Genomic DNA, 27,613 nt, shown 5'->3' on the forward strand with positions numbered 1-27,613 from the left:
CCTGGAGGACGATAACATTGATATTCAATGTGTAAAGGGTGGGGGGGTGGGAAGGGAGGGAGGAAAATATTGGGGGGGGAGAATATGTTGTTGTTTCACATTTATCAATGAAGGGTATACCGACTGGATCGATCTAGGTAAAAAATATACGTTTATTTTTGTTTTTGACTTCATGATGGAATGTTTATGGTGGGCTATAACCAATCTCCATGAAAGATGGCCCCGTTGAAGATTGTTACATATAATGTTAGAGGGTTAAATAGTCCCAATAAGAGATATCCGATTTTGCAGGAGTTGAAAAAATGGTCATCAAATATTGCTTTCCTACAGGAAACTCATTTTAAATGGTCCCATAATAGTGGTCTGAAGTCTAAAAATTATCCAACTTGGTTTCACGGATATTCCTCTAGCAAAAGGGCAAGAGGAATTGCTATTGGGTTTGACAGAAATACCCCCTTTACTTTAAAGGCTATGGAATTGGATTCTGAAGGGAGATATCTATTTATCAAAGGCTTGATTTTTAATAAAATGTATACGTTGGCTTGTATCTACTGCCCTAATTATCTCCCCTGTCCCTTCTTGGGGAAAGTGTTGAATAAATTAGAATGTTTTAAGGAAGGGGGGGTGATTATGGCAGGGGATTTTAACTTTGTATTTGATCCAACCCGGGATGCCCAACCCCCATCCCTACGCTCAGAAGGTAAATACCTAAAGATAATTAAACAAAAATTACATCGACAGCAACTAGTGGAGGTGTGGAGAATTGCGCATCCGGGGGGAAAGGATTTTACATATTACTCCCAGGTACATCACTCTTACTCAAGAATCGATTATATCCTCTTGGACCATCAGCTTTTGGAGGGGTTAAAGAAAGTAGAAGTAAAATCAATAACTCTCTCCGACCATGCCCCAGTTATGGCTGTTTTGGACCTGGAGGATATACCGATTAGGCAAAGAGTATGGAGGTTGGATGAATCCCTCTTGCATGACCATAAAATATTTGAAGCTTTGGAAAGAGATATGAACTTATTTTTTAAAGAAAATAATGTAGAAAATATTGCACCAACTGTGTTGTGGGAGACCCATAAGGTATATATGAGAGGGAGATTGATAGCAGAAGCAGCTAAGAGGAGGAAAATAAGGTCAACGCAAAAATCACTAATCTTACAGGAAATCCAGGAGTTGGAACAGTTACATAAAGGGTTAAATGACCATAAAATAATGGACGAACTTATGGGAAAAAGGGAGGCACTGAGAGACATATTGGAACAGGAAACCAGGCAGGCCTTTTTAAAGTCCGCTAAAAGACAATATGAATTTGGTAATAAACCGGGGAGAATCCTGGCAGGGGTAATTAAACCTAGAAGAAATTTTAATTATATTGCAAAAATTAAAGATAAGAAGGGAGAATGGAAAAAGGAAACAAGAGATATTAGTAACACCTTCTCAGAATACTACCAACTACTGTATAAGGTAAATGGTAACCAGGACCCCAAGGATAAACAAAAGAGAAGGGAAAAAATTGAACAATATCTCCGGAGGATAGATCTACCGAGGATAGCAGAGGAGGATGCTGGTATGCTCGATAGGGATATCTCTAAGGAGGAAATAGAGAGAGCAATCAAGGATAGTAAGAATGGGAAGAGCCCAGGGCCCGATGGATACACGTCATTATACTTTAAAAAGTTTTTGGGAACAATGAGCTACGCAGGGGCTGCCCTTTGCCTCCACACGAGAACAGGGCTTACATACACGTAATTCCCAAGCCAAACAAAGACCACGGTGATTGCACAAACTATAGGCCCATTTCTCTAATCAACGTGGACCTTAAATTAATGACCAAGATATTGGCTACGCGTTTGAATGGGTTCCTAGCACACTATATTCATCCGGACCAGTCGGGGTTTGTCCCTGCTAGACAGGCCCCGGATCAGACCAGACGCGTCATTGATCTTATCTCTGCATTAAATTCAGGCTGGGATGGCGGGGGACAGAGAGGAGCACTACTGGTCTCTCTCGACCTACATAAAGCGTTCGATTCTTTGTCCTGGAATTATTTATTCTTTATTTTGGGTAAATATGGATTCGGACCGAGTTTCTTGGCCACGCTTAAAATGATTTATGACACCCCCACGGCGAATTTAATGATCAAAGGTTACCAATCACCGAACATCTACATACGCAGGGGGACCCGTCAAGGGTGCCCCCTGTCCCCCCTATTGTTTATACTAGCTTTGGAGCCATTGGCAATTAAAATTCGTGAACATCCAGATATACTGGGTATTCAAAGCGGCGGACGGGAACATAAATGCGCATTGTTCGCAGACGATATCTTACTGCTCCTCTCCTCCCCAGTCACCTCTTTACCTACTTTGCACGGGGTATTGCAACATTTTACAACATTCTCAGGGTTAAAGGTAAACCATTCCAAATCCCAGGCACTTAATGTATCCCTACAACCACACATAGTCCGAGCATTACGGAGCTCTTTTCCCTTCCAATGGCAAGACAAGGCCTTACAATACTTAGGTATCACACTGACCCCTACTCTTACATCATTGTATAAACATAATTTCCCCCCACTGTTTAAGAAAATCTCTGCAGATCTCAAAAGATGGTCGAATAACCCTCCGTCATGGTTTGGCAGGTTGTGTTCAATCAAGATGACAGTCTTGCCTAAGGTGCTCTACCTATTCAGGTCTCTACCGATCTCTATTGATAGGCGAGAACTCCAGAGGTTCCAGAGTAAACTGTTGGACTATATATGGGAGCACGGAAGACCCAGGGTGAATAGACAGACGATGTTTACTCCAAAGGCGAGGGGTGGCCTGGGCATGCCGGATTTGCTTAAATACCACCAGGCGGCACTAATTTCCCAATTAATTCGGTTCCATACCTATCGCGACAGGCCGCTCTGGATGCTGTTGGAATCCTCTCAATTTCCAGGAAAAGAAATTAGTCACTTAATGTGGTTGAGGGCAAAAGATAGGCCTAAGGTGATGTGCCCGACTTTGTCCCTCTCTCTAAATTTGTGGGATAGGCTAGCTGCTACCCACAACTTCAGATCCGGACATGTTCCACTAGCCCCTTTGCTTAACAATCCCATGTTCGCCCCGGGTCTCCGCCCCCAAGATTTTTCATGGTGGACCAACAAAGGTTTACTACGTATAGCAGACTTATGTGACCATAGGGGGGCTCTGTCGCGAACATCCCTACAAGAAAGGTATCAGCTCCCGAGGTCGGAACTCTACCGCTACACTCAAATAGCGCACTTTTTGGCGACATTAAGTCGCATTTCTGCACTCACTACATACACCCCGATGGAAACTATTTGTAAGACACACGACAACCTCACGGGCCACATATCTCTGCTATACAATATTTTATTCCCTCCTTCTCAGAAATTGCCTTATATGGAGAAATGGGAAGGGGATATGCATACCACTTTGAAGATGGAAGAGTGGAACAAAATAATACAAGGTGCCTCTAAATCTTTTATTAACACTTCCTTGATTGAAGCAAACTATAAGGTACTGATGAGGTGGTATATGGTTCCAGCTCGATTGGCCACCTTCGCCCCTGGGGCGTCCCCGAGGTGTTTTAGGGGCTGTAATGCGGATGGTACCATGTATCATATATGGTGGTCGTGCCCGAAGGTGCGACGGTTTTGGATCCGTACGTACAACTTTATATATTCTTTGACCCGTGTGAACCTCCGCAAATCGCCCCTGCATGCGCTTCTGGGTCGCCCCGTAGAAGGGGCTTCAAAGCCAATGAGCAAGCTTATAGCTTTTATCTTTGTGGCAGCAAGGATTTCCATAGCCAAATCGTGGAGATCACCAATTGTCCCGTTTTATTTACTTAAAACAAAATTGTCCTGGATAATGGTGAATGAACGTTTATCGGCAATACTTGCTGATAGAATGGCTTGGTTCAACAGAGTGTGGGAACCTTGGATTAAAGATCTCGTAACTGGGTAAGAGGGGTTTTTCTGGTGAGTGGCTGGGGGGTGGTCCCCGGGATCTGGAGTGCATCCCCCTTTTTCTTCCTCTTCTTCTCCTTCTTCTTCTTTTCCTCTTTCTTTGCTTTTTATCCTCTATTTCTTTATCCCATCTTACTAGAGTTACTTTTCTTCTTTTCCTTCTTTATTGGAGTACACCTGAAAACAAATGCGCCAGTACCTTTTTATTATCATTCATTTAGGATTTATTTTAGTACTGAAGTCAAAAGGGAGGGTTGGATAATCAGCGCTCAGATGTGTGCCTCTTGACCCCTAAATGAAGCAAGATCCAGGGCGATTACCTGGAGGGGGTGGGCCAGTAACTATTTGAAGTGCCCTCGCAACTTTACACATGTAATGCCAGTTTATCCTTTTCCGTCTCTCTACTTGAATTGTTTCGTATTGTTTTCTTGTACTTTTAAGTATCTTTATTGTCAGATACTGAACTTGTCATTTTCTCTTGCCGAAAATTTGAATAAAAATATTGGAAAAAAAAAAAAAAAAGTTTTTGGGACCTTTAACACCTTATTTTCATCAGTACATGAACTCAATAGGGGAAGGAAGGGAAATACGGAAGGAAGCTTTGGGGGCCTTTATAACTATATTAGCAAAGGAAGGGAAAGATCCAACATTGTGCTCTAGTTTTAGACCTATTTCTCTGATTAATGAGGATGTAAAAATTTATGCAAGGATTTTAGCCGAGAGGCTGAAACAACATATGCCAGATTGTATAGAAGGAGATCAGGCAGGTTTTGTACCTGGAAGGGAGGCGAGGGACAATATACTGAGGACAACCCTCTTAATGCAGGAAGTTAAGAAGAAGAAGAAGCAGTCTTCCCTTTTCCTATCGGTTGATGCGGAAAAGGCATTTGATAGGTTAGAATGGGAATACATGCTGCAGACATTATATAAATTTGGTTTAGGCCCAAGAATGCTGCGGTGGATAGAGGCCTTATACTCTAACCCTACAGCTCAGATTCAGGTGAATGGGACCCTATCAAACTCTTTTGGGCTTTATAATGGTACACGTCAGGGATGCCCACTATCTCCCTTACTTTTTGTATTCTCCTTAGAACCTCTTTTGGTTTCTATAAGAGCGAACCAAGGTATTGAGGGAATAAAAGTATCAGAGAATGAGCATAAGATATCTGCATTTGCAGATGATATTATGCTCTATATAACGAATCCCAAACAGTCCCTTCCTAGGATTCTGCAGGAGCTGGAGGAATACGGGAATGTCTCGAACTTTAAGATCAATAGAGAGAAAACTGAGATATTAAATGTCTATTCTCCCCCAGAGGAGAGAAGAGAACTTAGAGCTCTTTTCCCCTTTGTGTGGAAAGAGAAGGGCCTGAAATACTTAGGAATATACTTATCGACATCAGTTACAGATTTATATCAAGATAATTATCTCCCTCTTTTAAATAAAATTAAACAAGATCTTAAAGGTTACCCTGCACACAGACTGTCATGGTTTGGCAGGATAAACGTAATTAAAATGATGATTCTGCCAAAGGCTCTATATATCTTTCAGAGTCTCCCGATAAATGTCCCAGGGGCCTATTTTAAAATTATTAAATCCCTGATTCAGAAATTTATATGGAACAAAAGAGGAAGTCGCGTTTCTTATAAGGTAATGAATAGGCCTAAGGATAAGGGAGGGGTATCTCTCCCAGATTTTCAAAAATATCATTCAGCAGCGGTAATGAGGAGGATTTTGGATTGGGTTTACAACGCTCCATATAAAAAGTGGGTATCACTGGAAGATAATATGAGTAATGTTGCCCTGAGTCAGACCATTTGGATTCCAATGAAGTTTAGGGGTCTCTCTAGAAGAATACCCCCGATTACAATGGAAACATTAAGAACATGGGATGGGGTACTTAAAGGTACAGAAGGACAAAATAACAATAGCCCTCTAATGCCCCTGTCAGGAAATAACTATTTTCCTCCGGGGAAAGAAAACAAAATGTTCCAGAAGTGGACGCATAGGGACATATTAAGGTTAAGGGATGTGTTAAAAGTAAATAGCTTATGCTCATTAGAGGAGATACGAGAGAAATACGGAAGAACACCATGGGATGGATGGAGATACAGACAACTCCAACATTTTGTTGAGTCCCTTCCAAAACCTCTCCGCTCTGGTGACAATTTAAACCCTTGGGAGAAATTGATTGACCGAGGAGGAGTGGGCAGACAGGGGATCTCTAAGATATATAGGACCTTAATATCTTTAATGGAGGATGAGGCGATACCTGCTTTAGGGAGGTGGGAAGGGGAATTGAATCAATCAATCCCAGAAAAACTGAAAGGGAAAGTTATAGACTATACCCACTCCACTTCAATAGATACGAAGATCCAAGAAATGAACTATAAATTATTGGTTAGATGGTATTATGTTCCATCGAAAATGCATAAGATTAACAAAGACTTATCACCCCTCTGTTGGAGAGAGTGTGGGAGGGAGGGAACCCACGCCCATATATGGTGGCAATGCAGTGCAATCCAGTTATACTGGGAAAAGGTGGTGGGTTTAATTAAAGAGATCGACGGGAAGGAAATAGAACTGGATCCCTGGAAATGTTTGTTTCACGCGGCCGAGGGCCCTAGGGAAAAATATAGAAGAGCATTAACTCCATTTTTGCTAAACGCAGCGAAAGTACTGATCCCGAGATACTGGAAAGTAAAGGAAACACCAGGGATAAGAGATTGGTTTAGGGAAATAGATAGATTGAGGATTATGGAAGAACTAATATACCTTCAACGGGGAGCCGAAATTAGATTCCAGGCGACTTGGAGGAACTGGATGGAATTTAGAAAATCCTCAATATATCTTGGAATTATGGGGGATGGAGAGGGCGTCTAGGGGAGGGAGGTAGGATGCATATACTTCATAACCCCTTATAAATTTCTTATTTTTTTTTATAAAGGAGGGAGGAGGAGAGGAGGGAGGAAGGGAGGAGAAGGGGAAAGGATCCCTTTCCCCCCCTTGTTTTTTTTTTTTTTGTGTGGGGGAGGAGATGGGGGGACCCCTTGTTCTGGGGCCGTTTAGGGGGTTTGTCTGGGTTTTTTTTTTGTTGGTTTGGTGTGTTTTTTGTCTCTTTTCCTTTTTTTTTTTTCCCCCCCCCCCTTTTTTTTTCCCCCCCTTTTTTTTTTTTTTTTTTTTTTTTGTAGAAGGGAGTGGGGATGGAAGGAGAGGAATCCCCACCTTACACAAATCACAAATTGGAATTAAGAAAAAGCGACACGTGGGAGGGGTAATAAATATGGGTAAGATAAAATCACAAAAGGATAATTTTAAACACATGAAGAGAGGGGGAGGGGGTGTGTTTTTTTTTTTTTTTTTTTTTCTCCCTCTCTCTCTCTTCTTCTTCTTCTTCCCTCTTGGGATCTTTAAGATCGATCCAGTCGGGCACCCAATGTGTACTTTTTTTTACTGTCTGTTTTTATGTGAATGTTGAAAATACTGAAATAACATGAATGTTAGCCAAAGTGATTTTTAAAAGTATGTATAAGGAATATTTTGTACTGTTCTTTTTGTAAATGTGGAAAACGAAATAAACAATATTTAAACACAAAACGATACCCCCGTAATGGGCGGCACTAGGGACGGGGCCCTGCCCCCATTTTCGGCACCATTATCGGCAAGAATTTTCTTTTGGCAAATTGCCAAAAGGGCCATTTTCACCCGATATGTTTCGGCGGCTGAAATTTTGGTGCATCCCTAGCAATTTCCAGTTAAAGCAGCGCAGTGCCAAATTGTAAAAAGTGCTCCGGTCATTGTGTAGCCAAATCCTCTCCGGGGCTGAAGTGGTTAATGTCGGCAATTGTTTATATTCTGCGGTCAGTGTCCAGTTGGCAGCAGATGAGTTATGGTTGTAAAGGACGCCGTGGCCAGCTTGTCGGCCCGTTACTTAACAACCATCTATGCTTTACAAAGAATTCAGGTCAGTCGATCAATTTTCGACCAATTTGAATAGTAATCGATCCAAAAATTTGGAATTTGTGTGAAAATTTATAAATTAAACTAAACAAATTCCAAAAGCGAATAACAAAACAAAACTAGTAACGTAACATTTTTCTGCTCTGCACTTGCTTAGACCTTTATTATCACTTCCCCGTTACTCAGAACTGGAGCCAACGTGGCAGTAGGTCTCAGCTGCAGGAACATTGGTGCCAATTGGTTGATCCTGCCTTATGTCACCCCCCTCTATGCTCCCATTGGTCTCCTTTCCAACCTCGCCGTTCATTAATTGCGGTGCATCCTCATGGAGCAAGTGACTGACACTGTGCTGAAATATCTCAGATGACTTCTCCATGCCAATTGGTGGGGCAATGACAGGAGTATCTGTGGATGAGGAGGAAGAACAGGGAGATTTAGCAGCTACTGATGACTTCAAGCTATCCTGATCCTGGAAGACAGAGGAGGAGGAGGATGAAGACTTGATTAGACTCAACGGTCTTCTCTTCAGCTCTGGGTGTATAACAGGCTTGCTGCCAGAAAAATGTGCCCACCCCCAGGTGCTGCACCCCGATGTGGTCTGTGGGTACAAATGCTGGAAGAAAAGTATGTCATGGTGGCCCTCAAGGGGTTAAATAGATGTTTATAAGTGTAAATGTACACAGTCATGGGGAGTGTCCTAATCTGACATAGAAAGGTTTCTAAGTCAACAGAGAGCTGAGCTCAGCCTCACTCTGTGTAGGAGGACGTCACCCCTCCCCCATCCACATTCCTCTCCGGTGTCAGAGAGTTTCAGTTTCGTTTCTCTTCTGCTGTCAGCGATGGCGTCTGGTGATCTGAGAGCTGAGTTGGAATGTTCCGTCTGTCTGAACATTTATACCGATCCTGTAATGCTGAGATGTGGTCACAACTTCTGTCGGGTCTGTATTGATCGTGTGCTGGATACACAGGAGGGGTCTGGAGGATATTCCTGTCCTGAATGTAGAGAGAAGTTTCAGGATCGGCCTGCACTGCAGAAGAACATGAAACTACGTAACATAGCAGAGACTTTCCTGTCTACTCAGCCAGATCAGGAGAAGTCCGGGGTCTTCTGTACTTACTGTGTGGACTCTCCTGTACCTGCTGTTAGATCCTGCCTGCTCTGTGAGGTTTCTCTGTGTGATAAACACCTGAGAGTCCACAAAAATTCCCCAGAACACGTCTTATGTGACCCCACCTTGTCCATGGAGAGCAGGAAATGCTCTGTCCATAAGAAGATTCTGGAGTATTACTGCACTGAGGATGAGACCTGTATCTGTGTGTCCTGCAGTTTGGCTGGAGAACATCGGGGACACCAGGTGGAGACACTGGATGAGGCTTCTGAGAAGAAGAAGACACTGAGGAATGTTCTGCAGAAACTTCTGACTAAGAGAGAGGAGACGGAGGAAAGAGTCCAGAGTCTGCAAGAACACCAGAGGAAAGTAGAAGAAGAAGCAGCCGGTGACACCGAGAGAGTCACTGCCCTGTTTACAGATCTCAGGTAGACATGTGTACTGACAAAAAATTTATTTGTTTTCTTTTCATTCATTTTTTTGCTATTTTTGGAAATTTGGAAATGAGAAAATTCTGATTTTCAAATTTTTGAATTTTCAACTTTCCGAATTTTGAATTTCAAATTTCTGAATATTCAAATTTTCTAATTTCCAAATTTTCCAAATTCCGAAATTTCCAAATTCCGAATTTTCCAATTTCCGAATTTTGAATTTTCCAATTTCCAAATTTTTGGAATTCAAAAATTAGAAAATCCAAAAATTTGAAAATATGAAAAAAAGCAAAAAAATCTGTAAAATTTGAAATAATAACTAAGTATTAAATTATAGGTATTGGAATTTCTTTTCAAATTTGGCTGTTAGTGATTCAGTGAATGTAACAAATACAAATGTATCTGAAGTTATGAATTATCCGAAATAATGAATGCCGCATCTAAACAAAAATAATAATAAAAAGGTTTTGTTATTATTATTGTTATTTATTATTATTAGATCAATACATTCCTTTTGTTTAGATCTGTTATTTGAGATAATTTGTAACTTTGGATGAATTCATATTCATTACATTCACTAACAAAAATTTTAGAATTTTCAAATATATGAAATATAGAATTTTTGAATTTCCAAATTGAAAATTTTCAAATCTCCCATTTCCAAATTTTAGAATTTCTGAAATTTTGAATTTTCCAATTTCTGAATTCCATATTTCCGAAAATTTAAAATTTCCGAAAATTTGGAAATTCAAAACTCAGAAATTCGGAAATTCTAAATTTCAGAAACTCAGAAATTTAAAAGTTCAGAATATTGGAAATTTCAGAATTGACAAATTTGTCAAAATTTGTTAAAAAAACGAATTTGGAACTAAATGAATTGCACATGTGTAATCTCAGGAGACGTCTGGAAGACCTGGAGAAGAGAGTCCTGAGGGACATCTCCGGGAGGGCAGAGCGGATCTCCATCTCCATCCGGGATCTGGAAATAAAGAAGGAGGAGCTGTCCAGGAAGTTGCGTCACATTGAGGAGCTGTGTAACGTCACGGATCCACTGACTGTCTTACAGGAATCAGACACAGGTGACTTGTGTGATACTGAGGATGGAGATAATGAGGACAGAGAGAGACATGAGGAGCTCCTCCATGATGGAGGGGGTCTGGATGTGGCGGGGGTCTTACACACAGGTTTATCTGACATAATAACAGAGGTAAATGTATACTTCTATATACAGGGAGCTGCAGACATATTACTGGATAGAAACACAGCTAATAATTATCTACAGATATCAGATGACAGGAAAACTGTATCCAGGTCAGATAGAAACCAGAATCACCCAGAAACACCAGAGAGATTCCAGTATTCTCAGGTGTTGAGCAGTCGGAGTTTCTCCTCAGGGAGACATTACTGGGAAGTGGATGTCGGGGGGTCAGAGAGCTGGAGAGTCGGGATGTGTTACCCCAGTATAAAGAGGAGAGGGGGGGAGTCAGTGATTGGAAATAATAAGAAGTCCTGGGGATTGGTCAGGTATAATAATCAGTATTATGTGAGACATGACAGGAATAAGATCCTCTTACCCACCAATCCCTCCAGTAACAGAGTCAGGATATATCTGGATTATGAGGCCGGGCGGATCTCCTTTTATGATCTGTGTGACCCGATCCGACACCTTCACACCTTCACCACCACCTTCACTGAGCCCCTCCATGCTGGGATAGCTGTATATGGAGGTTGTATAAAGATATGTGGTGGGAGGCGGGAGATGTGAGAACTCCGCCCACAGTCTGGTGACATCACAGTGGACGGGTGGTGGGATTGGTTCATTGATCAGCCAATGATTGGAGGAAGTGGTGGCTCCTGGGAGAAGTCTGAGGGCCTCCTTCTGAAAATACTAGTTCCCTGGCTGTGTGTAATGTAAGAACTTATAAAGTGGTAGTAAAGACAAAATATAAAATGACGGATATGACGGCGTCTGTCACTGACATGAACACAGCGGTCTTTGTTTTTTCGGAGTCCTCCTGGAATTTTGTTCTTTTACCTGTTGGTTCTGCTGTTATTTCCCAACTTCCTATAACAGACCAATCTGTCCAGCAAAAGTGGCAGTTAGAGGATTGGGACAAACCATTCACCACTGACAGGGGTGCTTACAATGGTCAGCTTTTATTCATTGATGTAAAACTTTTATCCCAAAAGGAGACACAAATGTTGGTGTAACTGCTTATAAAGTGTCACCTGGAGTTCTCCTTTAATTTATTAGTCACTTATGTAAAGTCCATCTAAATCTACTAGTCCGTCCAACACCCCCCCCTCCAGACAAGGCTGCTGTCCAAGGGGGTCTCCACTGCCCCTCCATAGATAGAGGAGCCGTCCTAAGACAGGAAGTGTGTTACTGGCAGGATCACCAGGGGAAAATAAAGGTAAAAACAGAAAAGGAATGCAGCCACCACATCTAAGGATTGGTAAGCTCCAATAATTGTCATTTTTGTTTTTGGGATTTATTACCACTTTAAGTCTCCGACCCGGAACAAGCATGGGGGGAATAAGAATCAGAAAAGAGTCAGAATTCCTTATCTCTATACTTGTTCCGGGTCACAGACTGAGACAGTAATGAAGGCAAAGCATCAGCATGACAGCCAGGGAACTAGCATTCTCACAAGGAGAGTAATGGTAGAAATGGCGGCCCCCATGATTCTCTCATGACAGGGGCCCTTTAACCCTTTCTCTTCCACAACCGTTTTAGCATTTTTGCACACATGTTTAAAAACAATCATTTCAGGCTTGAAGATAAAACCCCAAAATAAGATTTATTTCCTGACAGCAGAAGCCCTAGAGCAGGGATATGCTATTAGCGGATCTCCAGCTGTTGCAGAACTACAAGTCCCATGAGGCACAGCAAGACTCTGACAGCCATAAGCTGGCACCCAGAGGCAGAGGCATGATGGGACTTGTAGTTTTGCAACAGCTGGAGCTCCGCTAATTGCATATCCCTGCCCTAGAGAATAAAATAGTGTTAGTTCCAATTTTGTATGTCACATGATATTAGCTAAATACTTTATTAACTGGTTCCCGTCAGGCACACAACGATGTACATTTGCAGAATGGCACAGACAGGCATAAGGGCGTACCTGTACGTCCCTTTAAGAATGCCGCTGTGCCATCATGTGCATGTCACCAGCAGCACGCACGCGCCAGTCGAAACCCCCGTGAGTCCGGCTGCGGGTCCCGCGGACTCGATCGCCGCGGGGATACCTGTGATCATCTCACGGGAAGGTTGAACGGGGAGATGCAGAAGTAAACAGCATCTCCCCATTCTGCCTAGCAACAAGTGTCCCTGTGATTGGAGCAGAAATCAGTGTTCACTAACACACAGCCACACCCCCCACAGTTAGTAACACGCCCCTAGGAACACTTAAACCCTACACTCCTACCCCCTGGTTAACCCCTTCAATGCCAGTGTCATTTACACAGGAATCACTGCATTTGTATAGCACTGATTGCTGTATAAATGACAATGGTCCCAAAAATGTGTCAAAAATGTCCGATGTGTCTGCCATAATGTCGCAGTCACAATAAAAATGGCTGATCGCCGCCATTACTAGTAAAAAAATGTTAATAAAAATGCTATAAAATTATCCCCTATTTTGTAAACGCTATAACTTTTGCGCAAACCAATCAATAAACGCTTATTATTACCAAAAATATGTAGAAGAATACGTATCGGCCTAAAGTGAGGAAAAAAGTGTTTTTTTATATAATGTGTGGGGTATGTATTATAGCAAAAAGTAAAAATTTATTAATTTTTTTCAAAATTGTCACTGTTTTTTTGTTTATAACGCAAAAAATAAAAACTGCGGCAATCAAATACCACCAAAAGAAAGCTCTATTTGTGGGAAAAAAAGGACGTCAATTTTGTTTGGGGGCCACGTCGCACGACCGCGCAATTGTCAATTAAAGCGACGCAGTGCCGAATCGCAAAAAGTGATCCGGTCTTAAGCCAGCAAAATGGAAAGTGGTTAAGCTGAGTGTGACGGGAGTCACTTTGGGCGGGGGGCTTGTGGAACCAAGCTTACCTTGGAGAGCTCTGGAAACTCTTTGTCCAGCTCCCTCGGCCCCTCCTACAGACACTAATATAAATTATAGGGCACAAAGACACAATAGATTATCCACATTTTTTTGCAAAATAAGATGAGGTTGTACCGAGTAAATAAATACCCAGCATGGCAAACCTTGAAATTGTGTGTGCCCCTGAAATTTTCCACAATTTTTGGTGCACTATATTTTCATAGACAGCACTTTTGGGCTGAGAATTTCTTCTCTCACTCCGGTGTGTGTGGTGATATGTAATGTGCAGTGCAAGCAATGGCCTTGTGTGTAGGTGTCCCTGAAACATGCATTTACATTCATACGTGTATTGGGGGGTGGGACACTCAAAAATGTTGGGGTGGGGGGGACTTTAGGGGCAATTTATGTGTAATATCATCGCTCCCAACTGTCCCTGATTTGGAGCAAAGTCCCTCTGTCCCTCTTTCCTGCTCATTTGTCCCTCATTTTTGGTCTGATCTATATAGATGTATATAAAATGCACTTTTTATTTATCAAAAGTGTTTCCCACTTTCAACCAATTTTCTAAATTGCTACATTTGTAAATATTAAAAGCCAATATAAAGGAAGAGTAGTGGTAAAAAAAAAGCCCTTGTGGATTTAATTAACCTTTTTTTTGCTTATTTCTCCTTTAACGGGGTGTGGCAGGGGGCGTGTCCTATGCCTACATACATTTGCTGGTAGGTGTCCCTCATTCCCATCTCATAATGTTGGTCGGTATAGTAATATTTTTACATTTCTATTTTACTAAACTTTTTTTTCATCACATGGAGACAATGTGATGCTTTTTTGGGTAATGACTCCCCTGCGCGAATCTCCATAGCTGTACGGCGGGTGCTTTAAGGGGTAAAGGGAGCGTGGGCACGCCTGCCACATCACCGAGGAGCCAATGTGCATGCCCGGCAGCCGCAATATCTGCCAGGCACCCACGATCGCACCTGACAGAGCCAGAATGGGGATTTGTGTGTGTAAACAAACAGATCCCGGTTCTGTTAGGGGTGAGGAGACAGATCTTGTATTCCTAATGTTTAGGAGCAGTGATCTCTCTCCTCCCACAGTCAGTCCCATCCCCCCACATCAAGAAACACCTCCTAGGGAACACATTTAAACCCTTTATCGCCCCCTAGTGTAAACCCCTTTGCCTGCCAGTGACATTTTAACCCTTTTCCCTGCCAGTGACATTTATACATAGTTAGTAAGGTTGAATAAAGACACCCGTCCATCCAATTAAACCTGAGTGAGTGTCTACAATTGCCCCTATCCCTGTACATTACACACTCACTTCCATTCCTACCCTCAATGAGCCCACAATCCAAGTCCCCCATTCATATACTAGGGCCAATTTTGGAGAGAAGCCAATTAACCTACCAGCATGTCTTTGGTGTGTGGGAGGAAACCCACACAGGCACAGGGAGAACATGCAAGCTCCAGGCAGGTAGTGTCATGGTTGGGATTCAAACCAGCGACCCTTTTTAATGCTAGACGAGAGTGCTAACCACTACACCACTGTGCCACCCGATAATAAAGTAATCAGTGCATTTTTATAGCTCTGATCGCTGTATAAATATTAGTGGTCCCAAAATAGTGTCAAAAGTGTCCAATCTGTCCGCCGCAATGTTGCAGTCCCGCTAAAAATCGCTGATAACCGCCATTACTAGTAGAAAAAAATAAAAATGCCATAAATCTATCCCCTATTTTCTAGATGTGATAAGTTTTGCACAAACCAATCAATATACGCTTATTGCGATTTTTTGTTACCAAAAATATGGAGAAGATATATATCGGTCTAAACTGATGGAAAAATATAAAATAAAATAAAAATGAAATATTTATTATCGCAAAAAGTTAAAAAAAATACATTTTTGTTTATAGAGCAAAAAATAAAAAAAATGCAGAGGTGATCATATACCACCAATAGAAAGCTCTATTTGTGGGGGAAAAGGGGACGGTGACGGGTATTTTATTAAACAAAATATATAGTGCAGTGCAACCAAAAACTCATAAATCAAGTCCAAATATTGACAAAATTCCACCGCAGTGCAACTTTCAGTGACAGTTCATTGATATCCGGTGACTTCAGACTCTCGCTGGAATGTCTGATATATTTTGTTTATTATCGATGATGTGGAAATATTGAGCTTCATATTTATATCAAGAGGCTTCAAGGGAACCATTGTGAGGACTTTCTAATTAAATGACCATGCCCCGTTAGATGGGTATATATATATATATGTGTGTATTTTTACAGGAAGATGATGTACATAATATATTTTATGATATTATGATGAGATTTGGGTCCGGCTCACAAGACTTCTTCATGTTTCTCACAAGCAGTTTGATGTCCTCAATAGTCAGGTGATAACTAAGTCCCCCGATTGTTTATAGAGATGGACATATCAGAGGAACTGGTTATACTCGGATCAAAGAGGGTTTCTTACCCAACAACCAGAAACATGGTAGACAGAGAGGCACCGAAGAGAGTCTAATGCTTATGTGAGAAGCATGATGGCCGACTAGGCTTCAGGTACAGCCAATCAGAATTTGATACATCTCTGAACCAATGAAAGTAGTCCATTTGTGTAATTGGTGGGGGAGGGTAGAGAGGGGACATAAAAATCAAAGCTCCCATTGATGGGCCTCTCTTAGCCTCATGGTCTCCACAAGCATGGTCACGTAAGATCTGTCTGTGGAACGTATCCGTATTATCTTATTTCTCTTTTCTTTTTTCTCTCCTAGGATTTGCCTTAATACACTGATAGCATTTATATGTTCATTGTAACAATATATCTTTTTGTATTAATTATCTTTGTCCACTGGCAACACTGTATGTGTAACATCACTACGTTATATTTGGTGATATCTGATTATTCTAATGTTTCTTTTCTCTATAAATAAAATTGGATTGTTATTCTTTTCGTTTTTCAGTTATCATTCATTTTTTTTTATTCTATCCATAATAGCTGCAACCGCATTGGTTGATTCTTATATAGACAAAAGGTTTTAATCATTTATTTTATTTTCACAATCACATTGTTTATTGCGCTGATTATATATATTTTTTTCACAATTACAGTTATTTTATTCCTCCTTTTCCTGTTTCTATCAATGTTGGCAACTTTCAGTCCTGGAAATCAGTGGCAGCTGGTGCTCAAATTTTTTTGGGGGACGGCGCAATTTAAAAAAAAAAAAAAAACATCAATTGCAGCCACTGTGCCCATCAATTGCAGCCAATATGACCATCAAACACAACCACAGTGCCCATCAATTGCAGCCACTGTGCCCATCAAACACAACCATTGTGTCCATCAATTACAGCCACTGTGCCCATCAAACGCTGCCACTATGCCATCAAATACTGCCACTGTACCCATCAAATGCAGCTACTGTGCCAAACACTGCCACTTTGCCCAACACTGCCAGTGTGCCCATCAAACAATATTTGAGGAATAATGAGGTTGTCTCACTCCCTGGTAAAGCAGAACTCCGGGCTGTATTCATGTATACAGAGCCGCATTCATTTCTCTCTTCTATCTGCCCAGAGTTCAGCTTTACATTAGAGAAGACACCCCGACATTCTCCTCCTCATTGCTTTCCTAAGATTTTGTTAGATTTTTTCTCTGATTTTTTTTTTTCCCAAAGTCTCCATTTATATAGAGAAATGTTCTTTTATCATATAGTAATAGGAAGTGATGAGGATTTAGGCCCCATTCACACTTGTGCGACTTGTCATGTGACTTTGGACCCCAAAGTCGCACAAGTCGCATCCCATATTCCCCTATGAGTACTGATCATATCTGTGCAACTTCAAAGTAGTTCCTGCACTACTTTGGTCCGACTTTCATGTATAGACCTCAATGTAAACCCTCAAAAGTCGCATGAAAGTCACACCTGCATAATATAGAATCCATTTTGATGTGACTCTGGATAAGTGTGATAAGTGCAGAACAGAAAGATTTGTTAGGTTTCTTTATTTTCTAATGAATTACACATTTTTAAATCGATCGCAATTCTAATTCTATGTGAAGAATAGATGGTTGTTAAGGAGTGGGTTGGGAAGACGGCCGCAGCGTCCTTAGCAACTGATGATTCATCAGCTGTCAGCGGGTTTTCCCACTGACAGCTGAATGAGAAAAAAAGAATGCCGGCAAAAAAAAAAGACTTGGCGTCCCCCCCAATGAATACTTTGTCTCTCGGGTCTGGTATGGATTTTAAAGGGAACCCCATGCAAAAAATGTAAATAAAATGGCATTGGGTCCTCCCCAAAATCCATACCAGACCCTTATCTGAGCATGTATCCCAGCAGGTCAGGAAACGGGGGGACAAGCGAGTGCCCTCGCTGAACCATGCCAGGCCATATGCCATTAACATGGGGGGTGCTTCTCAAAGCACCTTGTCCCCATGTTGATGGGGACAAAGGCCTCTTTCCCACAACCCTGGGCGGTGGTTGTGGGGGTCTGCAGGCGGGGAGCTTATCGGAATCTTAAAGGACCCTTGAACAAGAGGACCCCCAGATCCCAACCCCCCCATGTGAATCAGTATGGGGTACATTATACCCCCGCACATACACCAAAAAAGTGTAAAAATTTAGTAAAGACACTACACCAGATTTTGACAATTCCTTTATTAAATATTAAAAAACAATGTCCCCGGGTGTAGATCCATTGTTAATCACGCCGCCCGCTGCCACCCCCATATCTGAAAAAAGAAAAAAAAATCTCCAACCCTGACAAACACTCCTGTCGTCTGCCAGCTTTGTTATGTGACAAATACCTAAGGGGCATGGAACGTCCCCCTTTTGACTTCACTGACCCAGAATGCCCTTGGTTGACAATGTCATAAGGGGCGGTGCCACCCAGAGATGTCACCAGGTGGCCCCGCCCTTTAGTTATTTAAGAGCTGTCACATGGCGGAGCAGGCAGATGATGGGAGCCTTCATCGGGGCAGAGGTTTTTTTTCCTTCTTTGTTTGGGTTGGCAATGCGGCAGGCTGCGTGATGGATTTACTTCGGGGGACATTGTTTTTTTATTAAAGAAATTGTCAAAAACTGGTGCCCTCCCTGCCCCAAAGCACCCCCCCCATGTTGAGGGCATGAGGCCTGGTATGGTTCCTAACCTGCCCGGCTGCCTGCTCAGATAAAAGTCTGGTGTGGATTTTGAGGGAGACCCCATGCCGTTTAATTTTGTTTTAATTTTTTTTTATTACCGCCATTATTTTTTTCACATTCAGCTGTCAGTGGGGAAACCTGCTGACAGCTGATGAGTTATCGGTTGTTAAGAACGCCGAAATTTGGGTGACAGGCCCGCTACTTAACAACCAGCTATTCTTCACACACAATTCAAATCAGTCTATCAATTTTTGACCAATTTGAATTCCAGTCCTTCTGAAAATTTGTAATTCGTTAGAAAATAAATAAACCTAACACATTTTTTTCCATTCTGCACAAGTCACACTCATCCAAAGTCACATTAAAATTACATCAATGTTCCACTATGTCCCACTATGACGCACAGTAAAGTCACAGTGGAAATCACATGATATTTAAGTTGCACAAGTGTGAATGGGGCCTTAGTGTTATAGGGGAACGGCGGGACTGAGGAGCTGCTAGAACTAGTATTGTCCATGTCTAAAGGGGTCCCGGGGAAATCTTTATTTCATAGAAAAGAATCCAGAAATAGATCTGCAGATCAGGGTCTGGATTGTACTTGGCAGAAGAGCTGATAATCCACATCAGATTTCCCTTATAATAACCCCAGAGACATCTATCATCTGTTATAGTCATCCTGCCGTCCACCAGAGGACCCGATTAGGAATGTTCATGTTTCTTTTTTTTTTTTTTTTTTTTTTTTTTTAGTGTTATATATGTTTTTATTGACAGTTTTTAAGACAGAATACAAAGTTTATGAGGCGTAATACAATGTTTATGTTCCAGGGCCATTGCAATATAAGTGGCACAATAAGGTAAGTATGTAGTAATGCAGTAAGAAGGTAAGATAACACTTGAAATTGTTTGAGGAATCAACTGTAATTAAGAAATATGCCTCAGTAGTAGAGAGATGGGAAAGAGAAAGTAATAGAAATATTATGAAAAAAAATAAAATTACTTTCAATATATTTTTATTAAGCAAGAAGTATGTAGCATACAAGGTAAGGAATTATACTTGACAATGAGTCGTTGACAATAGATAGTACAATATTGATACAATCAGAATACATACATAACAAAGGGAATACAAACTGGTGGAGAAAGGGTAGGTCTATAACAGCACAAAGACTGAAATATAGGGGGAACGGTCCCTCGTTCCCGGCACCCCATATGGGATCACACTGTGACCAAGAGCGAGGATCCGCTACCTCGATCAAAGTTTTGATGTGAACGGACAATGTGCAATACAAACATTTTCCTTGAACGTTGCTTCAGCAATCTTTACTAACTGTAAGTATAAAATAGATTCAACCAAGGAATATCCAGAACAGTAATAATAACTTAGGAAGTAACTCGAGGTAACCTGTTGGCAGTAATCAATAGTAATGAATAGATTACATAGCGGGGAGGAAAGGAAGAGAAAGAGAAGAGAGAAGAAGGGAAGAGAAAAAAAAAAAAAAAAAGAAAAAAACGAGAGGGGGGGGGGGGGAGGGAATGTACAGGTAAGCAAGGATCTGAGTAAGATGAGTCTCTCAGTGAAGTAAAGGTTTGGTTGTGTTATACCATTCTAACCAGACTGACCATCTGTGTGCCAGTTTAGATAAGGAACCTTCTGCCGATGCATACATGCGTTCATACATGCCGTGTATATGCGTTAGTTTGATGACTTCTGTATGAGATAAATGTTCAGGGGATTTCCAGTTGCGTACAATGATCAGTTTTGCTGCCAGGCATATATGAGTGATTATGTTTTGAAGGTTACGTGGATATTTATCAATTCCTAAGTTAAGGAGTGCCAAGTCAGGAGTTGGGGGGGAGGCAATGTGTGTGATTTCTGATATGAGGTGGAAAGTGTTTGTCCAGAATTGAGTCAATTTAGGGCATTCCCACAGGATGTGATATAAGGTACCTAGGGAACCGCATAGTCTCCAACATTTAGGATCGGTGGAAGGACTAAATCTGTGAATTTGTGTAGGGGTGAGGTACCACCGAAGATTACATTTGAGGGAGAGATCCCAAAGGTTAGCTGATTTAGTCGCTGCGAAGGTAGCGCGTAGAGCGTTGTGCCATTGTTGTGCAGAGTATGTGGAGTTTAGATCTTTTTCCCAATTTAGCATAGGGGTAATTTCTCAAAGCTATTTTTATCATCCAAAAGAGCATAAAAGAGAGAGATACCTTTGGTCGGTGTGGATTTTTTTGATAGGTAGTGCCAAGCCACTGTCAGTAGGGTACGTCGGAGAGAGGGAGTATTTAGAAGGCAAAGTGATATTTGGACATATTTGAAATAGTCCGTGGTTGGCAATGAGAATTTTTCTTGTAAAAAGGTGAATGGGAGTAAATATCCGTTATCAGTGTCGTATAAGTCAGAGATGTGGGATATACCTTTGTCCCGCCAAGTGGAGGTCCGTAAATCCGCTATCAGTAATTGTAGCGTTTCTATAGGGAGAGGAATTTCACAGGTAGGGGCTGAGGAAGGTAAGTGATCGAATAGATAATTAAATGCTGCCAAGGATGCCTTAATGGTTGGGGATAAACGGTGATCCGTGTTCTTAATTTTAGGTGCGGATAGAAGCCAATTTCCTAAGTGTTTGCCCAGGATTTGAGAAGCTTCCATATTGCTCCAGTGATTGTTTGGGTCAGAGATGAACCAAGCTTTGAGTTGAGCTAAAATTGCTGCGTAGTAGTAGTGTTTAATATCTATGTAACCCATGCCCCCTATCCTTCTGTGTTTTGTAAGAAGATGTCGCGCTATGCGAGGTTTTTTATCTTGCCAAACATATTTACGGAGCAAGGATTGTATTTGTTTGAAAAAGGAGGATGGTAGAGGTATGGGTAGAGCCCGAAATAGATAGAGTAGCTGGGGGAGTTTGAGCATCTTAAATGCTGCGAGTCTGCCTGATGCGGAGAGGGTGAGAGGGAGAGCTTAGAAATGTTGGCAAGGTCTGCGGGAAGTTTAGCTAAGAATGGAACAAAATTTGCTTTATACAAGGCAGTAGGGTTGGACGTAAGGGCAGTACCCAGATAAGTGAGGGAGTTGGAAGACCATGCATACTGATATTTGTTGCGCAAGTGTTGTTGGATTGGTTGAGGCAAGGCTAAAGGTAATATGAAAGATTTTGTTACGTTCACCTTATAGTACGATACACAACTAAAATCATCTAATAAGCTTTGTACAGAAGCCAGGGAAGAGGAGGGATTAGTCAACGTGAAGATCACGTCGTCAGCAAATAGGCTAATCTTGTGTTCTTCATCGGCAATTGGAACTCCCGATATAAGTGTGTGGGATCGCACTTTAGCCACGAGGGGTTCAATTAACAAATCGAAGATTAGTGGTGAAAGGGGGCATCCTTGACGGGTGCCATTGGATATGTTAAACTCAGTGGATAGCATGGATGAGCAATAAACTTGTGCTGATGGTGTAGAGTACAAGGCCAAAATAGCCATTAATATATGACCCTGGAAGCCAAATTTTTCCAATGCTTGTTTTAGGTATTGCCAGTGGACCCAATCGAATGCCTTCTCCGCATCCAAGGATAGAAGCAGAGAAGGCATCCGATGGGCCACCGCATGATGAATTATGTTGATCATACGACGGGTTGCGTCAGACGTTTGGCGGCCTTTAATAAATCCTGACTGGTCAGGGTGTATCAGTTGTGGCATAATATCATTCAATCTATTAGCTATTACTTTAGCAAAGAGTTTTACATCATGGTTTAGTAGGGATATAGGACGAAAATTTTGCGTGGAGGTGGGTTCCTTCCCTGGCTTCGGAATTGTTATGATTAAAGCTTTCAACATTTCATGTGGAAGAGAGGCCGAGGAGGCAGCCGAATTAAACACTGGAGTAATGTGTTTGGTGAGAATATGGTGAAATTGTTTAAAGTATTCACCCACAAAGCCATCGGGCCCGGGTGCTTTGTTGTTAGGTAAGGATTGGATGGCATGAGTAATTTCTGCTATCGTGAAGGGTGCATTTAGTTCAGTTAGTTGGGAGGGAGATAGGCTGGGCAAACAAGTTGTATCTAAAAATGCTTTGATTTGTAGGGATGTTGGTTGGGGTTGATCTTGGTTATCTTTCAAGTTATAAAGAGCACTATAGTAGGTACTAAAGGCGTTTGCGATGGCTTGTGGATCAGTTAATTTGACATTAGTATGTGGGTGATGGACGTAAGGAATACGGGATTTAGTACAGTACCCCTTAATTTGATGGGAGAGCAATTTGCCTGGCTTATTACTTTCCGCATAAAATCTCATTTTTAATCTTTTTTGGTGTTTGTCATGAGTTTCAATCAATAAGGCTCTGAGTTCTAATCTGAGGGCAATGAGTTTCGCCTTAAGTGCTTGTGTGGGAGTGTGCTTGTTAAGGAGATCAGTAGTTTGGATGTCTGTCAATAGGGTGTTCATTCGCTGCCTCCTTTGCCTCTTATCTCTAGCCCCTAGTTGAATAAAAAGACCGCGCATATATGCTTTATGCGCTAACCAAAGAATATGAGGGTCAGTCACTGAGCCAGTGTTGTTTTCAAAGAATGACATTAGATTATCTTGTAGAACCTGTGCATGTTGTGGGGATTGCAGTATCCTGGTGTTCAATTTCCATAAATAAGTTGGATTACATTTAGTGGTATCCTCAATGGTCAAGCTTACAGGGGAGTGGTCAGACCAGGTGGTCAGATGTATATTTGAAGCAGATATTTTCTGCAGAGTCCATTGATCTGTGAGAAAAAGGTCTATACGGGAATATGAATTGTGACAAGGAGAGAAAAATGTGAAGTCTTTTTCGTCTGCGTGGATACATCGCCATGCATCATAGAGTTCCAGTTCATGTAGAAGCGAGTTTAGTTCAGGACATTTCCTTGTGGTGTGAGATGATGCATCTAGGATAGGGTCCGGGGTGCAGTTGAAGTCACCACACCATACAATAGCGCCATGTTGAATTTCTTTAACTTTTTTATGTAACTTTCGTAGGAAACGAAATTGATGTGTATTGGGGACATATACATTGACTATAGTGTAAGGGGCATCATTAATATAACATTTCAGAATAATATACCGTCCTCCTGAGTCAAGAAAACATTGGTCTTGTCGGAAAGTCAAGGAGTTGTTAATAGCTATGAGCACTCCCTTTTTTTTTTGATCCGCGTTGGCTGTGTAGATGGTAGCAAAGTTTCTGTTGGTGCAGGAGGGGGGGTTACTGGCTAGGAAGTGTGTCTCTTGTGCACATAATATGTCGCATTTGGTTTGTTTAGCTAGAGCCCATAAGGAGGCTCTTTTGGCAGGATGGTTCAGACCCTTAGCATTAATTGTAACAATGGTTATTGTCATGGTGTGAGCTTGAGGGATAGCTGTTATACCTGAGAGTAGGAATATCGTCGCTTACTTCAGAGATGAGGACGATGCCCGCTTCGTGCGCAAGAAATTCGTCAATATATGTCGTTGAGGGGAGATCGTCTATCAATCTGCGTGTGCAGTTCCGAGTAGGGTTGCAGAGGTAGTCCTTAAGATGAGAAACCAGCAGTGGAACTTGAATACCTGTAGGGGATGAGGGAGAAGAAAAGCAAACAAAAAAGAGAGAAACAAAGAAAAAGAAAAAAAAAAAAAATAGGGAACGAGACTGAGGAGCTCCCCAGGGGTTGGTTATTAGAACAACAGGGAGAGAGTGATACTTGGGGTATAAAAAAGTGAGATCAGAACAAAAAACTGTTCTCAGGGTACTGGAACGACACTCCGGTGTCCGGAAAAAAAAAGGACCCTGGAAGGGGGTAACAGTCTAATACGACCGAGTGTGATCAGGAGTCACATCCAATCGGCCCTAATAAGATATGGTACCGCAGCCAATTAATGAGGCAGTGCGCTCCTATTTCCTCTCTGTGGAAGAGGATGGGTTATTATGGAACCCGTGTTGCTTTGATCCATTGAAACCAGATCAGTATTGGATGGGATAATGGCCCACGCTAGCAACATATGCAGCCCTTGTTCGACTGAGGAGACCACATGCTTTGATCCAGCATGATTGATGGATATTTTGGCAGGAGCAATCCATTGGTATTGGATTTGGTTGTTCCGTAAGGTTTTAGTAATATTGTTCAGTTGCCTACGTCTGCTCAGGGTGTGCTGGGAGAGGTCGGCGAAGATTTGGAGGTGAGTATAGGGTTCAGGTAACGTTGGCATAGCCCTCACTTTCTGCATAAATTGCTCCTTAATATGAAAAAAGTGCACTCTGAGAATGACATCTCTGGGAGTGATATCAGGCAAAAAAGCAGGTTTTGGTAATCTATGAATACGGTCCACAAGCAGTTCCATATTTTTAGCTTCTGGGAGTACCGATTTGATTAGGCCTTTCGCAAAGGCAGGAAGTTCAGTATTTTGTACTGATTCCGGGACCCCACGGATTTTAAAATTATTGCGGCGGGCTCTGTCCTCCAAATTTGCCAGTTTATCAGTTAACCATTTTGTTTCCTGGGCCTGTGCTTCTTGTGAATCAATTATGTCGTTTATGGTGGCAGTCATGGCGTCAGCATTAGATTCTAAATGGGTGACTCTGTTATCCAATATTGCCAGATTATTGCCAAAACCCTGCATGACCGACATTATGTCTGACTGTAAGGAGCTGCGGAGGGACATAAGCATTTCCTTGAGGGTAGTGTCCATAACAGCCTGGCCTACTGTGGGAAAGGAAGCAATGGCATCCGTTTGAGGGCTCTGTAATGGTAGGCCACAGGACTGCCCTATTCTATTGACTCCCTCCTGGTTCGTTTCTGAGGCATCCATCCTCATTTTACTTTTAGCAGGGCTGTGTGAGGAAGGAGACCCGGGAGGAGAACGTAAATCGTTCCCTGATGCGCAGGGACTTACCCGCGTGTCGTTTGTGTCAGAGCGGTCATTTCTCCCTTGAAGACGACTGGGATGTTCCGCCGAGGTAACACGTTCGCCCGCCGCGGCGCCATCTTGGCCTCGCCGCGCGGACGGCTGATACATAAAGGCCGTCAGTTTGCAGGGAAGCCTGGTCTCCTTTCGTTTCAACGACATGATCCCGGGGTACAGCGGGTGTTCGCACTGCCGAACGAAGTGGTTAAGAAGGCTGGGGTCCGCTCGTAGCCGCTGTAAGTCGCCGTGGATGTGGAGAGCTGTGAGCTCAGGCAGCCATTTCAGTCACGCGGTGGCCACGCCCCCAGGAATGTTCATGTTTCTATTGGTCATGTTCTATTTCTATCACCGGAGTCATGTGATCAGTTCTGTCAATCATTATTCGGATCTTTTATGTCCCAATCATGTCCAGTAATTAGAAGTGATTGTCAGGAATCGTATTGTATTGGAAGTGATTTCTTTATAATAAATGGAGATGAAGCATTTCCTCAGATTGGGTTGTGCTCACTATGATATCAGAAGTTCTAGAACCCCAAAGACCCGTGACACCGGGCTTACTGTGTATATTCAGGATGAGCGCCGCCACTGCACACTGCGGGATCCGAGCCAGAAGAAGCCCCGCCCACATCCACCAATAGGGATCAGTATAGAGGCTGATAGGGGGAGGGGCTGGAGGATGACACGCCTACACAGGGACTTCTGCAGCTCACTAAACACATAATAAAGCATAGAACCTGCAGGCTCCAGGATTTTATTGCATATACAGGCCACGCTGAAAGACATTTCCAATCATAAAAGAAAGGAAAAAAAGGAAAGGCGTTTGCTGTAGAAGATGGAAAACTCATGTTGCCGAAAGAGGTACAGAAAAGTCAAACTCCCAGCGTAGACCTGGCATTAAGGATTACGAGGGAAGGAAAGAGAGGGATGAATGTTTTTTGTGTGGCAGGAAAGGCCACTTGGCCATGGATTGCAAGTTGAAAAAGGACGAGGAGGCATGACTAGAGGGAGAAGAAATGTATGAGACAGAATGTATGGACAATGAAAGGAATTCAGAAGGGTCTGAAGATTTGGAGATATGTAATGTGGAAATGTATTTACAGAGTGAGATTAAACCTGAAATAACACTTGTTGTAAAAGGAAGGGAAGTCACATTTTTGTGAGACACAGGGGCATGCAGGACCCTGATTCATCCCCAGGACATGCCTGGAGGAGTTAAGAAAAAAGGTACAATTTTTGTAAAATCAGCAAACGGGTTAATGTGTGAGGAGGATATATCAGAAAATCTTCCTATAGAGGACCCACTAACAGGCAAACAAGTTGAATGTAAAATTGTGATATCTAAACAATGTCCGGTTAACCTGCTGGGCAGGGACTTGTTTCATACACTTGATATTTCGGTTATACCAGCTGAAGGGGGCTTGAGAGCCCACCGCACTTGCAAAACACATGTAGTGGAGGCTCAAAGCGAGCCTTATTACTGGTATAGCCTGGATCTATGTAATGCAGGTCCTGGGTGCATGCAGCAACCCCTACTGAGCAAGGTGGAAGAAAAGGATAAAGTGAGGAACTGCAAGGTCCAGCATCATTCACATTGTACAATGTATTTCAAACGTTCTTCAGGACCTGATATGAATTATGAAAAGAAACTAAATTAAAAGGGGTCATAATCACCTTGAAAACCCTGTATTGGGATTGGGAGGGAAACAGAATGGCCACCTGTCTCCTTCCTGATGAGGTATTCAAGCTACACAGAGAAAGAGTTTCCACCCCATGTGTCAATCACTGGAAACATTACAGTAGAATGGTATGAGTTGGGAGATTTGTTAAATGATTGGGCACACATGACACCAGAACAACGAAAATCAAAGGGAATCCAGTCCTGTAGCTTCAATTGGGTCACACAAAGTACACCAGGGGTGCACCTTTCAGGGGGACATTATGACGAAGAATGACTGGTCCTCTTGACCCGGAAGGAAGAGGATGCACTTAAAGACATCCCCGACCACCTTTGGTCAAGAAGGAAAA

The 27,613-nt window shown here is 42.2% G+C and overlaps 1 protein-coding gene across 1 annotated transcript in view; it reads left to right on the forward strand.

Annotated features, from left to right (window-relative positions):
* LOC143962500 (E3 ubiquitin/ISG15 ligase TRIM25-like) overlaps nt 1-16,495 on the forward strand; it is a 54,363-nt gene extending 37,868 nt beyond the window's left edge. Inside the window, 4 exon segments of the mRNA XM_077471780.1 lie at nt 1,397-1,473; nt 8,675-8,726; nt 8,729-9,480; nt 10,381-16,495. Coding sequence (XP_077327906.1) covers nt 1,397-1,473; nt 8,675-8,726; nt 8,729-9,480; nt 10,381-11,248 — 1,749 coding nt within the window. The 3' untranslated portion in view covers nt 11,249-16,495.
* Nucleotides 16,496-27,613: the final 11,118 nt, after the last annotated feature.

Source organism: Lithobates pipiens, unplaced genomic scaffold (genome assembly GCF_037356315.1).
Source record: "Lithobates pipiens isolate NorthernLeopardFrog02 unplaced genomic scaffold, aLitPip1_a1.2 Scaffold_8, whole genome shotgun sequence".
Lineage (NCBI taxonomy): Eukaryota > Metazoa > Chordata > Amphibia > Anura > Ranidae > Lithobates > Lithobates pipiens.